The 19947-nt window shown below is 40.7% G+C and overlaps 1 protein-coding gene across 3 annotated transcripts; it reads left to right on the top strand.

Moving 5' to 3' along the window:
• Window positions 1-393: 393 nt before the first annotated feature.
• On the top strand, window positions 394-18979 carry adam19b (ADAM metallopeptidase domain 19b). 3 transcript variants are annotated; one of them, XM_062426296.1, is made up of 23 exons: window positions 394-669; window positions 894-1000; window positions 1115-1185; window positions 9257-9335; window positions 9622-9698; window positions 11298-11499; window positions 11612-11677; window positions 12141-12212; window positions 12328-12494; window positions 12699-12783; window positions 13025-13164; window positions 13285-13462; window positions 13541-13630; window positions 13855-14050; window positions 15155-15287; window positions 15376-15592; window positions 15749-15826; window positions 16337-16445; window positions 16548-16677; window positions 16776-16866; window positions 16980-17345; window positions 17462-17559; window positions 17648-18979. In XM_062426296.1, the coding sequence occupies exons 1-23, from the start codon at window positions 555-557 to the stop codon at window positions 17652-17654; spliced, it is 2874 nt and encodes a 957-aa protein (XP_062282280.1). In that variant the 5' UTR covers window positions 394-554; the 3' UTR covers window positions 17655-18979. The 3 variants fall into 3 exon arrangements, with proteins under 3 accessions (XP_062282280.1, XP_062282281.1, XP_062282282.1); XM_062426297.1 differs by having other exon boundaries at window positions 395-669; window positions 15179-15287; XM_062426298.1 differs by having other exon boundaries at window positions 632-669; window positions 1092-1185.
• The last annotated feature ends 968 nt before the right edge of the window (window positions 18980-19947 follow it).

Here is a 19947-nt window from a genome sequence, read left to right as displayed (position 1 = left end):
AATGCAGTCAGTCCTTAAACAACATGAATTTTAATAATTATATTATGGTTTTAATGATGATTTTTGTAATTAGTATGAATTAGAATAAGACTAGGTCCTATATGGATTATTGTTTGCGTATTTTTTCTTTACAGTGTTATGAATATAAAGCTTTATAATGATCCAGGTAACACACAACATTTCTGATACTTCTGCCCACTGGTCCACTCTTTCATCATATCCTCTCTGCCTCACCTCAGTAGACGACTCCGTGTCCCTTGTGTGTGTGTGTGTGTGTGTGTGTGTGTGTGTGTGTGTGTGTGTGTGTGTGTGTGTGTGTGTGTGTGTGTGTGTGTGTGTGTGTGTGTGTGTGTGTGTGTGTGTGTGTGATGAAGGGAAGGGAGGGGTTGAGCATGAACGGTAGGCAGATTAGCGGCGCGCGCTCTGTAAGCATCTCATTGAGAGCTGAGAGCAGACATGTCGCTCTGTCCTCGCTCCTTCCATCTGATGTGAAACCACCCCGCCTAGTTTTGCACATTTATGTCTCAGTTTAGTCAATTCATGTCGTTTTTACAATGCGTCCTGGAGCGGGTCGTGCTCTCAATGCTGTGCGCTCCTCTCTGTGTCTCTGCCTCGTAGTTCTCCTCCACTGGACGGAGGCTGCTGGATATGAAGGCGCTGTTTACAATGGTGAGTGTGGCTTGTGTCTGGCTATAATAGGATTTTTATACATCGTGGAACAGCTAGATGAAAGCTTCAAATGCATGGGAGTGTGTGTCAGTGTAAAATACACATTTTTGTGCATGCAAATGTCAATGCCAGTGTTCCTTTTATTAATTTAAATTAATATATAGGCTGTATTTGTATAAATCAGACAGATTACCTCCAACGTGTTTTTTTTTTTTGCCTTTCAGCAGGAGAAAATAAACAGAAGAGCATCCTGGAGCAAGTAAAGACTTATGAGATCACTTATCCCATATGGCTGCATCCTCACAGACACAGAAGGTCTGCCAACAAAGAGGTGAGTCTGTCTGTCTTACTGTCTGACTCTCTGGTTTATCAAATGATTCAAAAAAGAGGCTGACATACATTTCAATTTTAATATATGGCAGAAACCTCTGTTTGGTGTTTGCAGCATCCAGCAGAGGCTCAAGTTCTCATCTCAGTCGAGGGCCAGGAGCTGAGACTACACCTGGAGAGAAATGAGTGAGTGATTTAAGTGGAAGTGCAAATTACTGGAGACGTTTTATGTCTGACCATTTTTGTGCAGTGTGGAAAAAGTGAGACAAAAGCCCTAAAAAAAATTCAAATAGTCATCATATAGCAAGCAAGCCAGGATGATTTGTATAACACTGTTCACAGGCAACAGTTACAAAGTGCTTTACAGTCAAATAATTAAATCAAATACAATCAGATCAAATCAAATACATAAAAACAAAGACATGGATAAAATAAACAAGGGGAACAGACATAAGTGACAAGTTAAAACTAAATACCACATGTTGCCTAAATGGCTCTGTCTGAATCATTTTTTGCTGCTTTTTAAAGGAGTCCACAGTATCCAAGGACTTCAAGCTTGTTGGGAGACTATTACAAAGCTGCCGACTGGAAAGCACAATCTCCCCGAGTCTTAATACGTGTCCGAGGTACACTTAGAAAATCTAAGTGGTGTGGAAGCTGCATAAGGTCTATTATATACTGTGGAGCCTGGCCATGTAGGGCTTTATAAGTGAGCACCAAAATTTAAAAATGAATTCTAAAATTAACAGGAAGCCAGTGCAGCGAGGTTAAAATAGTTGTAACTTGTGACCATCTTATGGATCGTGTTAAGAGCCTAGCAGCAGCATTCTGGACGCTTTGTAAGCAGTGTAATGAAAATTGGTTCAGGCAAGTAAAAAGAGAAGTACTTAGTCCAAATGTGATGAGATAAAGGCGAGTGTCAACTTCTCCATTTTATTTACGGACATAACTGATCTAAAGTTTGGCTTTGATTCTTAGATAAAAGAAACCTGATTAAGTCAGTGTCTTAATGTGAGCTTGTGATGTGGTTAAAAAGTTGTGCTTGTATTCAATTGATCCCACTTGATGAGATTCAGTCAAGTCAGTATTTTAGGGTTGTACATTGTCGTGTCTATCCCTAGACGTCCACAAGACGTCCTGGCTACTCTTCATTTGGCCAGATGTTAGCTGTCACATAGACACATGGATAAGGTCAGTGCCCCTATGGCTGCCATGAGGGGGATGATGGGAGGGAAGGAAGGTGATGGTTTTGGACGACAGAGGGTTGACACCCGATCTGTGTGCCTTGGGCAAACAGGAAATAGGACTGTATTAGTCTGTGCACCTAACAGTCTATAATCTGATGGACCAGTTCCTGTCCAGTTACAATGCGATGGTGATAGAAAGGGAGCAGAGTATCTCACTCTTTTTAATGGATGTTGCGATAGGTGGGTGGGAAAGCAGGGAGATGTTAGTGCGACAACAGAGCTGTGTTTTATCTCTCCTTGGTTTGAGCAGGCTCACAACTGGAATTAGAAGCCTTTCTGAACTTAAGAAGTGAAGCATGTTTACCATTGTCTGTATGCTCTCTCTGTCATTCATTCACTCAGAAACACACACACTAACAAACCCTGACTCCACTGTGTCTGACTGACCGTCCCCTGAGGGATTTGCCCCCCTGCTCTCCCTCCCCAGCAGGTGGTCACACTGTTAAATTTCCTTCCTGGGCAAGGAATTTTCATCAATCACATATAGTAGCTCTGTGTGTGTGTGTGTGTGTGTGTGTGTGTGTGTGTGTGTGTGTGTGTGTGTGTGTGTGTGTGTGTGTGTGTGTGTGTGTGTGTGTGCGTGTGCGTGTGGTCAAGAAAAAAAAGGAGAGAAGAAAAGATAGAAAGTTGGTTTGTGAGGTTTGAGATCAATTTGGTAAAACTTTTACATTTTTCTAATGGTTTCTCTAAATGAGTTAGAGATGCTGATAACGGAAACTTTATCATTTCACTAATGTGGCATCTGAAGGAACTATTCAGCCACCAATACACTATGTGCTGATCAGTACTGCTAGTTAGATGTTGCAGGGATAATGTGAAAAAGACTAATTTTAGAAACTTTTTAAAGCTGCTGTAATAAAAAACGTTACATTAACAATGATTCAAAAGGCCTCGTGGATGTGAAAGGGTTGATTTATGGCAGCCAACTCGGAGAGAATCAGCTCAGCTCTCAGTTAGCTCAATGGTGCGTTTAGTGTTTTATGTTGTTTTGGTTTTTATGGCCTGCTGCAACCGTGCTGCTCAACTCTCCACTCTCAGCAGTGTCATCAGTGTCATTTAGCAAAGAGCTGGTTATGTTTCCCTCAGGAGTTGATGGAGACCAACACAGACCTAAAAGCAGAGTGAATATTGGACTGACATTCATCAAGTGGCCAGAAACATAACTCCAAATGAATGCTAATGTCGCTCTGTGTCTGGTGGATGTGTAAAAATGCCGTTTGCTATCACGTTCTCCGTAGTTGATAAAATGTCTTCATTCACCTGCACTCACATGGACAAAAAAATCATTAATGCACGTATGTGTATAAATGGATAGTTTCCAATTAAAGAAACACATCCCACATCCTTAATATTGATCCTTTAATGCACTGTGTCTGTATGTTATATTGATCCAGAAAAACATGTGAACTCTTTACTGTTACAGTGATTTTATGTTTCATTCACTTAAGCTTCAGCCTTTGATATGCTCCAATTAGGGACTGAACAAACAGTCAGTATTACCGTTCAATAGCCTTTGGTTGAAAAATGGAGTGACTGGAATGTTAAGTGTGCAGGACTCAGTATTATGTGTTCACTGTGAAAAGTATTGTCATAGTAACATACTGAGTTTTAAAAAGTACTCAGTTTTAAATAATTTAGGCACCTTACATTTTTATGATTAAACAAACTGTACCAAGACACTGTTATGTTATAGTGAGATGTGCAGAGAGCTTTTCTTTTTAAGTTAAAGATAGAATCCATTAACTTAACAATCCATTGAAAACACAGAGAAGTGCTGTGCTTTTAAAATCCCCACTCCAATAATTTCCATACAGTCCATTACAATAAAATAAGTTTATAGTGTTCAAATAAAGAACTTTCTTTCTCTTTGTAGACCCTTTATTTAGTGTAAGGTTTACTACTTCACCCTGCCACTCTGTGTTTCCTCTTTCTCCAAGCTTAAAACCATACTGGGTTACTGTGTTGTGATTTGTCCATTGTTGGTCTGGTGTGGAGGCAAGACTGGATATGTGAGTTTATAGGACAGGCTGAGAAAGAGAGCCGTTTGTGAGGATTAATGTCTGATTTTGGAGAGAAGCCAGCTGGAGAAAATGCTGCCAGCCTCTGGGGTCACACCATCTCTATGCCCTGGCAACTCCCTCATACCCTGCAACTGTAACTCTGACAGTCTGCAGACGGGGGGGGAACCCAAATGAGCTACGAGGTGGTCTTTTTTTCCACATTGTCCCTCTTAATTCTGGTTCACCTCATTTTCTTTTCACATAATGTATCATTTAATGAAAGCACAGAGAAAAACATAGCTGTGAACTTTTGTGGGCACTGGTGCTCCCAATGGCTGGAGTCCAGACTCAATCCATTTATGTCCTCCCTAGTCATGCTTGTCAATGTTTGTGTGCACATTGATCTTTTTTTGGATTGCGCGTGCATCCATGTCGGTGTCTGGGTGTGTCTGCCGAAGCTTTTATCTTAATGAAAGGCTGTGGTACGTCCGCAGAGGGCTGATTTGGTTAAGAGCCAGGCAGGGTGACTGTCAGGGTGCTGACTCAGAGAGCAGGAAAAGGGATGTAAAAACAGAGCGAGAGGAGGAAATGGTGTAGGAAAGTGAATGATGGACTGGAAGAGAAAGGTTGAGGTGAGAAAAGTCATTGACAGAGGAAGGTAGAGAGGGGTCAGGGTCAGTTTGGGTGTGAGTTTTGTGCATCTGGTTCAGATATGAATCCTGTTGATGTTCTTGCTTCCTCCTCTGCATGACTTTTGTGATCTTCTGTTTAATGCCCTGCCTGCACAAACCCTGAATCAATCACTCCCCTGGGAAATGTACAATCATTGTCTTTCCTTTCCTCTCCTCTGCTCTCCTTACTCATCCTCACCTCATATGTCTTCCACTGTCCAGCCTAGAAACAAGCACCTCATTCTTTCTCATTTCTTCCCTTCCCTCACCTCGTATGATATTCCCCAGGGCTCTTGTACAAATATACATCTCCCACGTGTTCTTGGAGGTCAGGCTTTGGGAGACTGTGGCCACACGCAGACAGGCGACACACAGAGACACACTCGTACACACACACAGCACCACAAATGAACACAAACAGGACTGAAAGCACAGGCCTGATGGATTACAGATCTAGGGAACAGAGAGCAGGGGAAGCTTTCGCTTGTCCTTGTTTCCCTTTTGTCTGTGTTTAGTCTCACAGTGGCGCGGTCTGCTTAGAAGTCTTTATCTAGGCCTCTGTGTTAGCCTGCGTGTTGGGGTAAGACATACACTCCCACAGGGCTTCAGACAACAGAACATTGGTCTCCCTGTGCAATAAAAGCCTCTTCATCATCCATCGCTGAGTGGTACTTTGACTTTGCATCAGTCTTCTCCCTCCTTCCCTCCACCCATGTGCGGTGATGTCATCTGATACTATGAGAGAATGCGACCCACTGACCCTAATGCATTACCCCACATCCCCTTCTCTTCTCTCTTCTCCTTCACTATCTCCCAAGTACATTAGCATTACTCCCCCACCCTTTCTTTCTCCTCCTGAGGCTGAACCAAGCCTTTGTCTCAGCCTCACTGCCAGACAGTCCTGATTCAGCGCTCCTCAATCACAGCATCTGTCTGAACGCTGGACGACATCCAAACTCTGTGGAGCCCTCCGGCCATCGCATAGAGGTTTTTCTTAGTCTTGATTTTGAAAGCTTTTGCAGCATTCACCAGAATGCAATTAAGCTAAAGGGTTTGGTATACGCCAAGGGTATTGTTGCAAGGTTTAGACAGTGTGACTCGAGGCTTGGCGATGAAGCTGGCATAACAAAGTTTATGCCACCCGTTGCTGGACTGAGTTCAAGGTGTTTCGCAAAGTTGAACAGGGGCGTAGAATCATTTTGTAACTTTTTATGTCGAAACACAGGATTTCCTCTACTTTTACTGATCAAATCCTGTCATTGTGTATTACAAATATTTTTTGGTAGTCACTGTGGATGTTCATGTTCAAATTCAACTGTTCCCTTTGTTTACTCACCCTCACTTCTTCTTCACTTCTCAGTACATTTTTACCCTGCCTTTACCCTGCAGTATAACTTAAAACACACATAGTTTGGAATGAGAGAGCTATAAACACAGTTCTCAGACAATAACCAGTAACATTATCTTTAACTGTATGTGATTGAATTAATTAATTATGAATTAATTAATGATTTCATTACACAGCTTGTGATCCATTTAAACTATTATATTTTACCTTCTTCTGAAGAAATTGACAAGGAAAAATTAAATAAACAGCTTGTTCACTCTTGCAAGTTGTTTCTTTATGGTTTCAATGAAGCAATATCTGAAGCAACTACGGTGGTTCTAGCTATATGTTATCTAATGATTTAATAGCAACAGTAAATCATCTTTAACTGTAATTAACCTTCAGTGGAACCGACAGTATCCAGGGTCTGAATGTGGCATTGCTGGGTTTGGGACTTCAATCTTAATTTAAGGCAACATAGGAAAAAACCCTCAAGTTAAGCTATTATCCTTTAAGTAGTGGCTGTATAGCTTTGTTAATGGCATGTTGAGTCCATGTGTCACACGGTAGCAGGTAACATAAGACATCAATCTACTAATGTACACAGTCTTATCCCCAAGGACTATTAAGTCAGCACCGTTTAGCTGATAAATGCAGCTGCTGATTGGCATGTAAGAAGAAGAGTGCGTGTGAGAGAAAGTCTTTCCTCATTGAAGAAACGACCATCCATTCTGTGTAATGACTGTGGAACAGCAGCAAAGTGAAGCTCCGTCAATCATCGGCCATTCTGCCATTAATAGAGAGAGTTACACAGAGATGGGAATCTTTGCGGAGTGAGAGAAGCAGGAAAATTAGAGGGAGGGCACATATAAATTAGGTCAGAAGGTCAAATCACAACACAGCGGGGGGTTACCCTGATTAGGTGACATCAGCCGGATACATTACCCACTGGGCGATCATCTTTAAGTCCTCTTGTACACTGCCTCTCACCCCACCAACCCCAGAGTGATAATCTGTTAAAGGGATGAAGCAGCCGTTTTTTGTCTTTGACTTGCTTTGTGACTGATTGCATCAACAGGCTGTCATTGTTTCAAGAGGCTTGTTTCCTTCAGGGAATCTGATGGATGGGAAAGGAAAAAGCCCCATTTTTCCTTCATTTGTCCTCATCATTCTTTAAAGGAATAGTTTAACATTGTGGGAAAAGGCTTGGCCAAAGTTAGAGGAGAAGATCTTTACCATTCTGCACAGTCTGTTCTGTCTGTACAGTAAATATGAAGCTACAACCGGCAGCCAGTTAGCTTAGTTTAGCATGAAGGTGGGAAACATGATGAACCAGCTCGCCTGGCTCTGTCCAAATTAACAAAACCACCCACCAGCACCTCTAAACCTCATTCATTCAGTCATCTTTTTCTAATGTGTTTCCCCCATATCCTGTCTTTATGCTAAGTTAATCTAGCTGCCAGTTTTGACAGTAGTATATCAAACATATAACTCTTTAACTCTAATTTAAAGTAGTAAAAGTAATTTTTAACAAATTTACATAAACACTCATAGCTGAACCCTTTAAGACTGAGTTCAAGGTGTTTTGCAAGTCATGGACAGAGGTGTGGAAATTAGCATTTTGTAACTTCATGTCAAAACTCATAGGACTTCCTCTCCTTTCATAATAAATCCTGTCATTGTGTAGTAACACCATTTTGTCATGATCACCTGTAGATATTCATACCCAATTTTAATTTAATTTAATTTAATCCCATATTTAGCATATTAACCATTTACTCCAGATTTTTCCATCATTTTAAACCACAATGAATTTACCACACTGCTAGGTTGCTACAATCATCTCTGACAAGCTGGAAAGCTACCACAATTTAAAAAGAAATAACTATAAAAACAATTTGCATATAATCTCCAAGGACATCATCTTTAACTGTTTATGTATGGCGTTTTTCCTAAAGATTTATGGCTCAGACAGATAATAAAGTGGTATCAAACTTCTTGTCTTCATTCCCCTAATGTTGCACTATTTAACTACCCTGATTTTCATCCATTTCATCCAAAGTTGAAAAAAAAAAGAATACTATAGGTTACTTTTAAGATATATTACATCAAGGTAAAGCCACAAAACTTCCTGCAATGGAAAATAAATAAAGAGACATGACAAATAATGATAAAGAGCAGGGACAGATCTGTTTGGAAGATTCAACCAGCATCAGTAGATCCTTGTAGAGTTCTCAGCTACAGCCTGTATTGATGGATCTGTGGAGGACTGTGGGAGGAGAAACTAGGAGAAAAACCAGCTGTGAGGCGGACACAGTTTATGAATCAAAACAGGAAGATTGGATTGAGACAGAACTGGAAGGAATAAGACTGGAAAACAAGCATCTATATAAAATGTAAATATTGTTGCCGGTAGGTTGACAGAAACAGCCCGAGTCTAAAAACACTCACTCAATCACACACACACACACACACACACACACACACACACACACACATATGGAGAGTAAGAGGGATTTCACCACATTAACAGACTATTGTTAATTTGACTCTCCATATATGCACATATCCTTGATTTATTAGTCTCTCCTGTGCAGTCTGTATTGTATACAAATTCCAGTAATAAAGTAAATAAGAGTACTGTCAAACAAAATCAGTCTGGAAATAAGAACTCCAGACATTGAAAAGGGCCATCAGAGAAAGTTAGGCGTAGATTTTATTATAGTCACAACACTTTTCTCCATTCTTCGTTTTATTCTTATTTCTGAGAGGATTTTTGTCTAAACCTTTGAGGCAGTCTGGTTTTGTAGAGTGTCTCTCATGGTGAATCTTTTATGAGCTGTGGGCTGCTGAAGAGAAACTGCCTCTCCTTTTTCCCAGTTTCTTCCAGCTTTCACACAGTATATTTTTTCCACATTACGTCACCATATCCTTTCTGTTTGGGTAGATTGAATGTCCGACATTTCATATTCTCTTGCAAACTGTCCCTAAGTTGGTGCTGTCTTTCACCAGGCAGCTGTTGGCCCCTGGATATCAGGAAATATGGTACACTCGTGATGGAGCCCGCAAGTCTTCCTTTCCTGCCAACACAGTGAGTCAATGAGACGACTTGATGTTCCTAAACTGCAGGGAGGGGTTGTAAATGATCATAGACGAGAGATGAACACCAGTGTTTGTGATCATTTTCAATGAAAGGAAAAAAAAGAGACAGAAAAATGCATTTGAAGACATACAATGTTATCATTTGAGCATAGAGCAGCACCCATTGAGCTGTTAGAAAGTGAGTGTTGTACATAGAACATCTTCGGGTGAAATAAAAAACTCTTTTATCACTGTTTCCTGCTGTGTGCTGATCTATTATTGTTTTTATTGTCTAGGGACACTGTTTGTATCACGGGGAGGTTCAGGGCATGGAGGGTTCCAGCATTGCTGTCAGCACATGCTCAGGATTGAGGTAAGAATACCCCGCCAAGGAGGGTGTGTGCATGAAGCATTCTAATGTGTAAAGCTGTCCCAATGGTGAAAGACATGTCTTAGAATTCTAAGAAGCATTCCATAAAACTAAATCCCACTCAAACAAAAGGCTTTTTTATGAAGAAGTCCCTACAGTGAGGAGCAGCAGAGTGTCTTTAGTCTATTACCCTAATAATAGTTAGTTATACGGGTTCATTTCTCTTCCAGCTGACATGCACACAATTGGTCAGTGTGATAAGCAGGCTACTGTTGTTCAACGTCTACCAGTTTGGTCACTTGCCAAAATGTAGAATTAGACCAAATGTTGATGTTTAAGATTCCTCATGAGGAATCTTGCTGATTATTCACAACCCTGAACAGAAACTAGGTTTCTCATATAAACTATGTGGGTCAGTGTAAATATAAAATACCTTATTATAAAATACCTATTTTCTCAAATAAAACCAAATATTTTTCTATTGACAGTATCAGAAAATCCCGCTTTAAAAGCTGAAATGCTAATGTATGGATTTTGTGTGTTTGGTGTGCACGCTCATATTTTCCAATTTTCACAATTGACTGGTGAAAGTCTCATTCCAGTTATAAGAGTTCCTAAATCACTCTGAAAATGCGAATCCTTTTAAGGCTAGGTTTAGCGCTTTCTGAGTGTATCCTTATATTGTTTGTGAGCATTTTGATTTTGTAGATGAAAAGAAGTTGTAACCATTAGCCTGCACAACTGTTCTTTTGTCTTTTGGCCTCTGGTCAAACCATGGTTGGACTGATAACATGACAGGAAACAGTTCTGTGCAGTGTCTTGTACAGTGTAGTCCAGTAGGTTAGTAGGTCATTGACTCCAGTGTTGGTTCATTGAGTGCAGCTCAGTATGGAGATCCTGTGTTTTCTCCTGGTGTGGATCCAGTGCAACTAAATACTTCTTCCTAGAGACACTCAGAGAGGAGACACAGGCAGCAGAATAAGAGCTGGCAAGCACAGACAGAAATCATAGCCATATGTGTGTTTTTTCTGGGTTCATTGCTCTGCATCTGGAGGACGAGTGAATGAATACATCTCCAGACTAATGTAGATACTCAGGAAGAATGCAAACACAGCTTAGTGGGACATGTGGGCGCCTGACCTCGCCAGATGTTTTCTGCAGCTGCTTGACCTGCTGATGCGTGCACTCTTGTGTGTTTGTGTATGGGCGTCTGCCGCTCATGAGTGGTTTTTGGAGGAAGCCAGGGGATTGTGTTATACTGACTGTCTCATTTTATCATCATTTATGAAGACCAATAAATCACCCGAGACACTTATCTCGCTGATCCACTGACCAAATTACAAAAATTCAGATCTGATAAAAGATACACATAAAAACACTAAAAAACCAAAACCAGGTAATTTAGTTTTCCCCAGTTTGACTATCACTAGTAGGAGTTTGATCTGATATTTTGTTAATTTTTGATTTGAAAGGACATATTCACAATAGTATACTACAATGTACCGATACCGTGCACAGATATGTGGTACATCACTAATCCACATTGATTTCTTCAAGCTGTGATTGGATGGAACCATTAGCTGTGCTTTATTGTTTCCCCAGGGGACTGATATCTCTGAACACAAGCATCAGCTACTTGATAGAGCCTCTTCCTGTTTCCACGGATGCACAGCAGCACGCTGTGTTCAGAGCCGAGAATCTCCACCTATCCAGAGGTAACTGTCTGCATCACCATGGCAACAAAGAGCACGGGGAGGAGCTCGATGGCTTTATCCATGAAATGACATCACCAAGGAGCGCAAGGGTGAGTTCAGACAGGATGGACAATGTTGTTAACATTAAATCATTTGCAGATTTTACACACAAACAGAACAATAATGTCACCAGCTGCTAAAATTTCTGTTTTCCATTTTAAGGAACGAAGGGACCTGAGCAAAAATATGAAGTATGTCGAGCTGCTGCTAGTGGCAGACAAGGCTGAGGTGAGGATGCTGTTGAGGATATGTGCATGTTTGATCTCATTTTAACCAAATGAGAATTTTTTTTACCATACCATTATATGTGGGTGTAGAGGATGTGACTATTTATGTGTGAAATCAGCCATGTAAGCAGAAATAACCTCAACAGATGATGAGATGGAAAAATAAAAAAAGGTCTTCAACTACTTTAATTTTAGACAAAAAAACAAACCAGCATTTCTAACTAAATTCTACATGTATATCCACATAGAACCACCTTAGTGTAAGTTGAGAATAAACTTAATTATACAAACCAAAACTCTTTATTTAGAGCTAGGTAAATTTAAGTAGATTTAGGTTCAGGTATGCAGCTGTGATTCACATCCTGTTAGTTATTTGAAATGTGAAACCATTTTAGGTTTGGGAAGATGTAAAGAGTGTGTGGGTGTGTCCTTTGTGGTTCAAATGTGTTTCATGTTATCTGCAGTTTGAAAAACATGGGAGTAGTCTCGAGAAGACGCGACTGAAATTACAAGAGGCAGCAAACTTGGTTGACAAGGTACTATCTGATATGAAACACAACCAACGCATACTGAAATCTGCCCACACCTGAGTTTACTAATGACTGGTGTTTTCCTGTTTGTCATCGCTCCTTCATCTGTTTGCACCCTCAGTACTACAAGTCTCTAAGCATCCGTGTGGCATTAATCGGTCTGGAGGTGTGGAACAACCAGGACCAGATCAGCATGTCTGACAACCCGCACAGCACTTTGGCAGCATTCCTGTCCTGGAGAGGCAAACAACTCCACAAGCTCCCCAACGACAACGCTCAACTCATCACGTTAGTGTCCCTGCCTCACATTTTTCACTCTTCACCCTCTCCAACACTTGTGGAGGGGGTATCACTTTCTGAGCCCCATTGTCCCGTGGGCAGACCTCTCAGTTGATTTCGTCAACATTGTGTGAGACGATAGCCATCACCAGTTGCATCCCAGTAGGCTCTTGTCCAGCTGGAATTAATCAGCAGTGGCATTTGTGTCTCCAGGGGGAAGCCGTTCCAAGGCACAACCATCGGGCTGGCACCTCTAAAAGCCATGTGCTCCGACTACCAGTCAGGTGGAGTTAACACGGTGAGAGAAAAGTGTCTAACAAAAAGCATAATTCATATTAATTTAATACAATATCCTGCAAAAAGATTTTTAAAAAGTCTCTCAGGTTAGTTTTTCATTATTTTAGTTGGTATAATGGATCAGTAGACTGAATGGTACATATCTAGTGCTGACAGTGTCTTCAAAATGCTGTGAGAGATGTACTACATGTGACTTTTTCTACCTGTTTCTTAAATGTGTCCCTGCAACTTTAACTCAACAGGATCACTCTGAGTTAGCTGTTGGCGTTGCTGCCACCATGGCACATGAGATGGGCCACAATTTCGGCATGACTCACGATATTACAGGCTGCTGCCAGGCGAGAGCTGACGACGGGGGTTGCATCATGGCTGCTGCTACTGGGTACATAAACAAATGACTGAAATAAAAAAAGAAATTATAGTTATGAGGCTAGTACACAGGATAAAACCATGAGGTATTGCTTCCGCAGTGTATTGACGCATCCTCTCCACCGTTGCTCAGGCACCCATTTCCACGTGTGTTCAATGATTGCAACCTGAAGGAGCTGACGAGCTACCTGACCTCTGGAGGAGGGAAGTGTCTCTTTAATCTTCCAAACACCAAAGCCATGTTTGGAGGGCAGCGCTGCGGCAATGGTTACCTGGAGGACGGAGAGGAATGTGATTGTGGAGAGGAAGAGGTCAGTGTGTGTGTGTCGGTGCATCAGTGTGTGTATTTGTAACATTTTGCCAGGACTCATGACTCACTTTCTGTGCAGGAGTGTACCAGTCCCTGTTGTAATGCCAACAACTGCACTCTGAAAGCCGGAGCTGAGTGTGCCCACGGCGTCTGCTGTCATAACTGCAAGGTACTAACATGAGAATCTAACGGTCATATAAACAAATGAAAACAGAAAAATCCTATCCCTCTTGAGTAATGCATTCCCCTGGCTTATCATTGAGATCAACACTGTAGCTCTTCAATTAGAGCTCTGCAGTTAAGTCTTTCTTCCCAGTCTCTTGTCATTGTCCTCATGTTTGTCCTGGTGTTAAATAAACACGTCTAATCTCCTCTTCATCTCTCACTGTCAAGCTGAAGAACCCGGGTGTGCTTTGCCGGGCTCCCTCGGGGCCGTGTGACCTGCCGGAGTACTGCGACGGGAAGGCCGAGTCCTGTCCTGCTAACTTCTATTTGGTGGATGGCTCGTCATGTGCAGGCAGGCAGGCTTACTGTTACACCGGCATGTGTCTCACTCTGGAGAAACAGTGTCGGTCAATCTGGGGACAAGGTGGGTAAACTGGAATCCTATTCTAAATATTTAGTTCCACATTTAGTTATTAGGTATGTATGATACAGAGCATATGCAGTATAATGTGCTGAATGTAGCATGTATTTTCCAATTTACAACACATATTGATATACAGTATTGGATTACAACATTGTTCAGTTATTTCTCTGTTCATCTTGAAGCTACAGATGTTTCTGACTGCATACACTAAAAGGTTATTGTTTCTGGCTGGCAACATTAGTCATGTCCGACGTTTTTCGCTGAAGACATTTTGACACGTCACAGTGGGAGAAGCACTGGTGTAAGTAATAAAATGAATGATGGTTGAATTTCTTTTAGCTGCTTTGACTTCAGGGTCCTGGGATTGTGCATGCTGGCTCACTGTTGTGGCTTATTGGCACGCTTGAATAGAACAAAGCCATCATTAATATTATTAGTAACACCTGTGCTGTTCCTGTTATGACAAGTCAAAACACCTTCTGTGAAAAAGGCCTGTTGAAAAATGGTATATATGTATATTCTCTAATAAATGTACAAATTCAGACAAATTCTTGATGAAATACAGATAAATATTACTCAAAAATGGCCTAATAGGAAGAAATGCCACTTCCTGTGGCACCCACATAAACTGAGTCTTTTTATTTACTTAAGTTGATAAAAGATACAATTAGATTGTTTTAATATGCCAATACTCACCACAAATTGGTATTATGAGTTAAGCTGAATTAATGAATTTCCAAAAAGAAAATCCTAAAAAATGTGTTTGAAATCATAAAGACATAATACAATGATACAAGCTTTCGTGAGAGATCACTAATGGATACACTAATGTGTCTTTAAAGCAGTTAAACAGCTAATGTTGAAGCAGATAGGCCAGGTACAGTTAGAGATGAGTCCTCAGCAGGTCGCAGGATTAGGGATTGTTATTGGACGGTGTCCATACTCACATTGTGAGAGAGCCTCCCTGGAGAGCCTTTGTAGTACCACAGGAGCCACACAGAACAGTAAGGGATGCCATCTGTTCTCCATCAGGTGGTCATAGATCACACTGTGCATGCATGTATGTTTGTGTTATGCTGTATGTGTGTATGTGTGTGTGTGTAGCCATTCTTATGTGTTTCTGTGCAGATGGCCGTCCAGCCCCTGATCTGTGTTTTATGAAGGTAAATGAAGCCGGGGATATGTATGGGAATTGTGGCAAAGATCTGTTTGGGAAGTACAGAAGATGTAAGGACAGGTGAGGATCGGAACATTCAGCATTTCCTAAGAATGAATGCATGTTGTGGCCTTTTCTAAGTTTCGACTAATTTCATCATTTATGCCAGGGATGCTATATGTGGAAAGATCCAGTGTTTAACTTCAGCTTCTAAGCCCATTGAGAACAACGCTGTTCGCATTGAAACCACAGTCACTACGGGCAGCAAGAAGGTTCAATGTTTGGGAACACATGTGTACAAGTCTGGGCAGGCGAACGAGGAGACACAGGGCGACACTCTGGATCCAGGCCTGGTCATGACGGGCACCAAATGTGGCGATGACTCGGTGAGACTCATACATGCATGAAGACATACTAAATAGAGTTTATTGTTGTGGAAAAGAACATGCATTGTGTCTGTTTTCCAATCATGTAAATTTCTTGAAGTAAAAGTCTACCACTCATTCCTCTAACCCCTCCTGTGACTCTCTTCCTCGCAACAGATTTGCTTTAATGGAGAATGCCGCAATGCATCTTTTCTCAAAGCTGATGACTGCAATGCCAAGTGCAATGGACACGGGGTAAGTTTCTATGTGTCGGAGGAAGGGCGCTTCGGTGATGGATTTCCGAGGAAAGGTTTGGCTGCCAGCCCACAATTATCGAAAGATGGCAACCTTGGCAGTGTGTACTAGACATATTAAGATCATTTACTTAAGTAAAAGCACAAAATTAATTATGAAAATGTAAAAGTGCTCAATATGCAGCACGATGGTTCCTGTCATTGATTAATCTTTATCTGCATAGCTGTCAGATAAAAATATAAGGAAGTAGAAAGTACCAGTATGTCAATTTCCTCTTAAATGTAGAGGAGTAGCTGTATAAAGTAGCAGAAAATGGACATACACAAGTTTATGTACAAGTGCATCAAAATCGAAAAAGTACTTAAGTAAATGAATGAGCTTTGGACTCTTCTCCTCTGCAGTCATAAAATGTCACTCAGTCCAACACCTGCACATCAATACGACAAAAATAAACATTTCTGTTGCAATTTTGAGGGGCATCGTCCAATAAACAGCTGTTTCTCTCACCAGCTGTGCAACAACAACCACAACTGCCATTGTGACACGGGTTGGGCTCCTCCTCTGTGTAACCAGAGGGGGTCTGGTGGGAGTATAGACAGTGGACCTGTCATCAGCCACAGTGAGACACGTCATTGTTTAAAACATTTATATATAGACGGTATAAAATATTTATGTGAACTTCTGCTGGTTTCTGACTCCTGTCTATTTTATACTCCAACAGGCAGTCTCCTTCCAGTCCTGCTGGTCCTCCCTCTGGTTCTCTTTATGGTTCTGGCTGCTGCTGGGCTGTGGTTCTGCTACAGACATAAACTCCACCCACTGAAAACTTCTGTTCCACCTCCAACACCAAGGTATCTACTCCACAAGTGTTAAAAACTAGTAATCTATAGTTCAGTGAACAGAAATGTTCCATATATGTTGGGTTTGTAATTGGTCTTTTGTCTTTCAGTTGTTCAGTCCATGTCGAAGCCAAGTCCCCACATGTGAACGGTCATGCCAACCCGACATTCATGCTAAAGAAACAAGAGTCAGACCATCTGGTAAAGGAGCCCATTCATGTACTAGCTAGAACACAACATAGTGACACAAACAGTGATTGAGATTAATATCAGAACACATCAGTACATTTTGTCACGGTTGTGCTCTTCCACAGGTGAAGTCCTCTCCTCGTCCGAGCTCGTCTTGTCCACCTCGGCCCAAAAATGCTATTGTGCGTCCAGCTGTGAAGCCTCCTCCCGTACCTGCGTATGCTGTGGAGCAGAAAAAGCCTAAAGCTGACACGTCTTCTTCTCAGGGTCAGAACTCACCCCAGGCTTACACTCAGTCCAGCGCTCCCTTCAAATCTGCACCGCTGACTGAGCAGAAACAAAACCGCCGAGCTCCTCCGCCGCCTTCAGGACCTACACCTTTACCCCCTCCGCATCCCAAAACACACCCACTGCCTTTAACAGCACCTAAACCTCGACCAGACCCACCTAACAGACCTCCTCCACCTTGTCCTGTCAACAAACCATCAGTGGTGAATATTTTCTTGTAATTCTGTCTTTTCTTGCAAGTAAAGCCACAGGCAAGTTTTATTTAATTTGACCTTTATTTACTTGATCTGAGCATGAGATACTTGTCATTTGTATGTAGGAGCAGCAACACAGAAAAGGCCTGCAGGTTTCCACTAGTGCCCTGCTGAGTGGAAAAGATGCTCTGGCACCATCTGCTGGACAGAAAAAGCCAAACAGGTACCGGTGACTCATCTGGTGATGCTTGTGAATGTTACTTTTAAGCAAACCCTGTGTTGACATCTAATTTATGTACCTCTTCTTTTAGATCTTAAACCAAGTGCTCAGGGAGATGTTGCTGACCACTTACATCAAGTACGGACTGCCTCATGTTTATGAATATTAGCAGCTGGCCATGAAAACATGGCACTATGGGATATGATGAATACTTGACATTCTGGGTCTGTGGATTAAAGTATATTTACACTGGGTTGTATTAAGAGAAAAAATTGTGGAATCACAGAATTAAGTCACAGAACATATCACACTTAGTTTAAGTCTAAGACTTAAGGCTTCTTAGGCTTGCTTTATCCACTTGAAACAGCCACAGCTGTGAATTTTATTTTATTTTATTTTTTTATTGTCCTAAATGTTGATGGAAATGTGAAATTGTTCCATATGTGTTGGCAGTGTTTAAACACTGTCCAAGGAGTATTTATTCACAAAGCAAAGAAAAAATGAATGTTTACAGCATAACCTGTGTACTAAACATGGTGCCTCCTAAAGAGCATCAGCTGTAAAGGGATATCTTATATTAAGAAGAATCTGCCGAAAGTGAAGTGCTTACGCTTCTTATATGTGAATAAAAATGGGCTTTTAACTGGACTGATGGGGACCAGTCAAAACCCAGCATGCATGCTGTAAGTAAATGCTTATGATGAGAGACGTGTCTTAAATGTAGCAGGAAATGTTTTTAAGTTGTTTTTAAATTACTTTTGTTTTTATGATTTTATATTATTGTGGACTGCACTTTTAATCATGCTTTGATATCAAACACTTACCTTTTGTGGGCTTAAAATGTTCCAATCCACAAGCTACCAACTGTCCAAAATAGTCACCTTTCAAGCCTACAGGAGGTGAGCCTTTGATACCAAACAGTAAATAGGTAAAGTATCACTTTAGTGCATTTCTTGTTCTTTCACTGATCAGTGAGTAAGTCACCTTTGTTTTTATAACTTCATATTAGGAACATGAATGAGCATCAGTTTAATTTACATATATCTGTTAAGCATCTTAATACTATATTATGATTTAATTTAGAGTCAAATGTTGCATCTGGCAGACGTGAATCATTTTTTTGTGTTTTTTCAAAGATGTTGCTAAAACTGTTCAGTGGGACTTCCCTCCTGACCTAAATGTACAGCAACGCTGACTGCAGGCTATGTAACAGTCACAACTTTTGGCATTATCTATGGTACTGTTATAAAACTGGTCTATTTGTAGTGTGACTACTTTGGAAGCCGCCTGGTTTTATCTGTAATATGGAAATACAGGTGCCATGTTTTACGTTCTTATCCAACCTATGCAAACTCAGGCACTGTGCAACACTCTCTACTCAGTCTTCAACTGGAATTCAAATAAACACATGGAAAAATAAAATAAATAATAAAGTTATACATTTTAACTAGTTGTGTTGTTAATGCTTATTGTATGCTCAGGATTAAAGACTATTTTTTAGATTCAAGAGCTCGCTGAGTGGCAGCTCATTGAATGAGTAACATCAAAATCTTACAAATGAGTTCAATTTTCAACATTTGCTGCAGGCAGTACATCCTGCAGAAATGATTAATTTACAGAGCACTGCACACAGGCACAATGACTTCTGCACTCTGGGCAATTGTGATAAGTCTATTGTCTTGCACTATGACTCATTGTTAGGTTAGGTATTTCATTAATCCAAGAAATCTCAATTTAGAGCGTAAGGCTTCACTATGATAAATGGGACAAAAACCTTCAACCTTCATAACCTTCATTTTGTAATTAACTGTTGGTAAAATGCACAGCGTAACATTGTGTAATTTGTAAAATGTGCCAGGTCTGCCAGCCAGGAGGACTAGCTGTTGCCTTGGTAGCTACTAATGGGGATCCATATAATAATAATAATAATAATAAAAATAATAATAATAATACAAACATAAACAATAAATCAATGAAGTGATGGTTAAAAATAACAGACGACAACAAGACGACATTAAAAGACAATAGCTCCAAATGTAAGCATGCTCAATACACAAGCCAGGCAGAGGAAATAGAAATAGCAAAATATTAGTACAATAATACAAAAATAATATCAACTATTTATAGCCATGCAAACACGATAAGGCAACAAAACACAACCAAATAATACTGATTATAACCATGTTTTTACACACACAGTCATGCAAAGCACTAGTTAGTAATAAGACAATATAATAATCATAATGTTAATCTTCATAAAAATGTTTTAGAAAAAGATGCTGTTACTAGTGAGTAAAAAGCTGCTAATATGTACCTAACACATAATTTATGCAAAGTTGTAACACAGTCAAACTAATAGTCCACAGTTTGACTGAACCAATAATCCATGTG

This window comes from Scomber scombrus, chromosome 9 (genome assembly GCF_963691925.1).
Source record: "Scomber scombrus chromosome 9, fScoSco1.1, whole genome shotgun sequence".
In the NCBI taxonomy this organism is placed as follows: domain Eukaryota; kingdom Metazoa; phylum Chordata; class Actinopteri; order Scombriformes; family Scombridae; genus Scomber; species Scomber scombrus.
The sequence above is the reverse complement of the archived record's forward strand: the minus strand, read 5'-3'. Positions and strand labels throughout refer to the sequence as shown.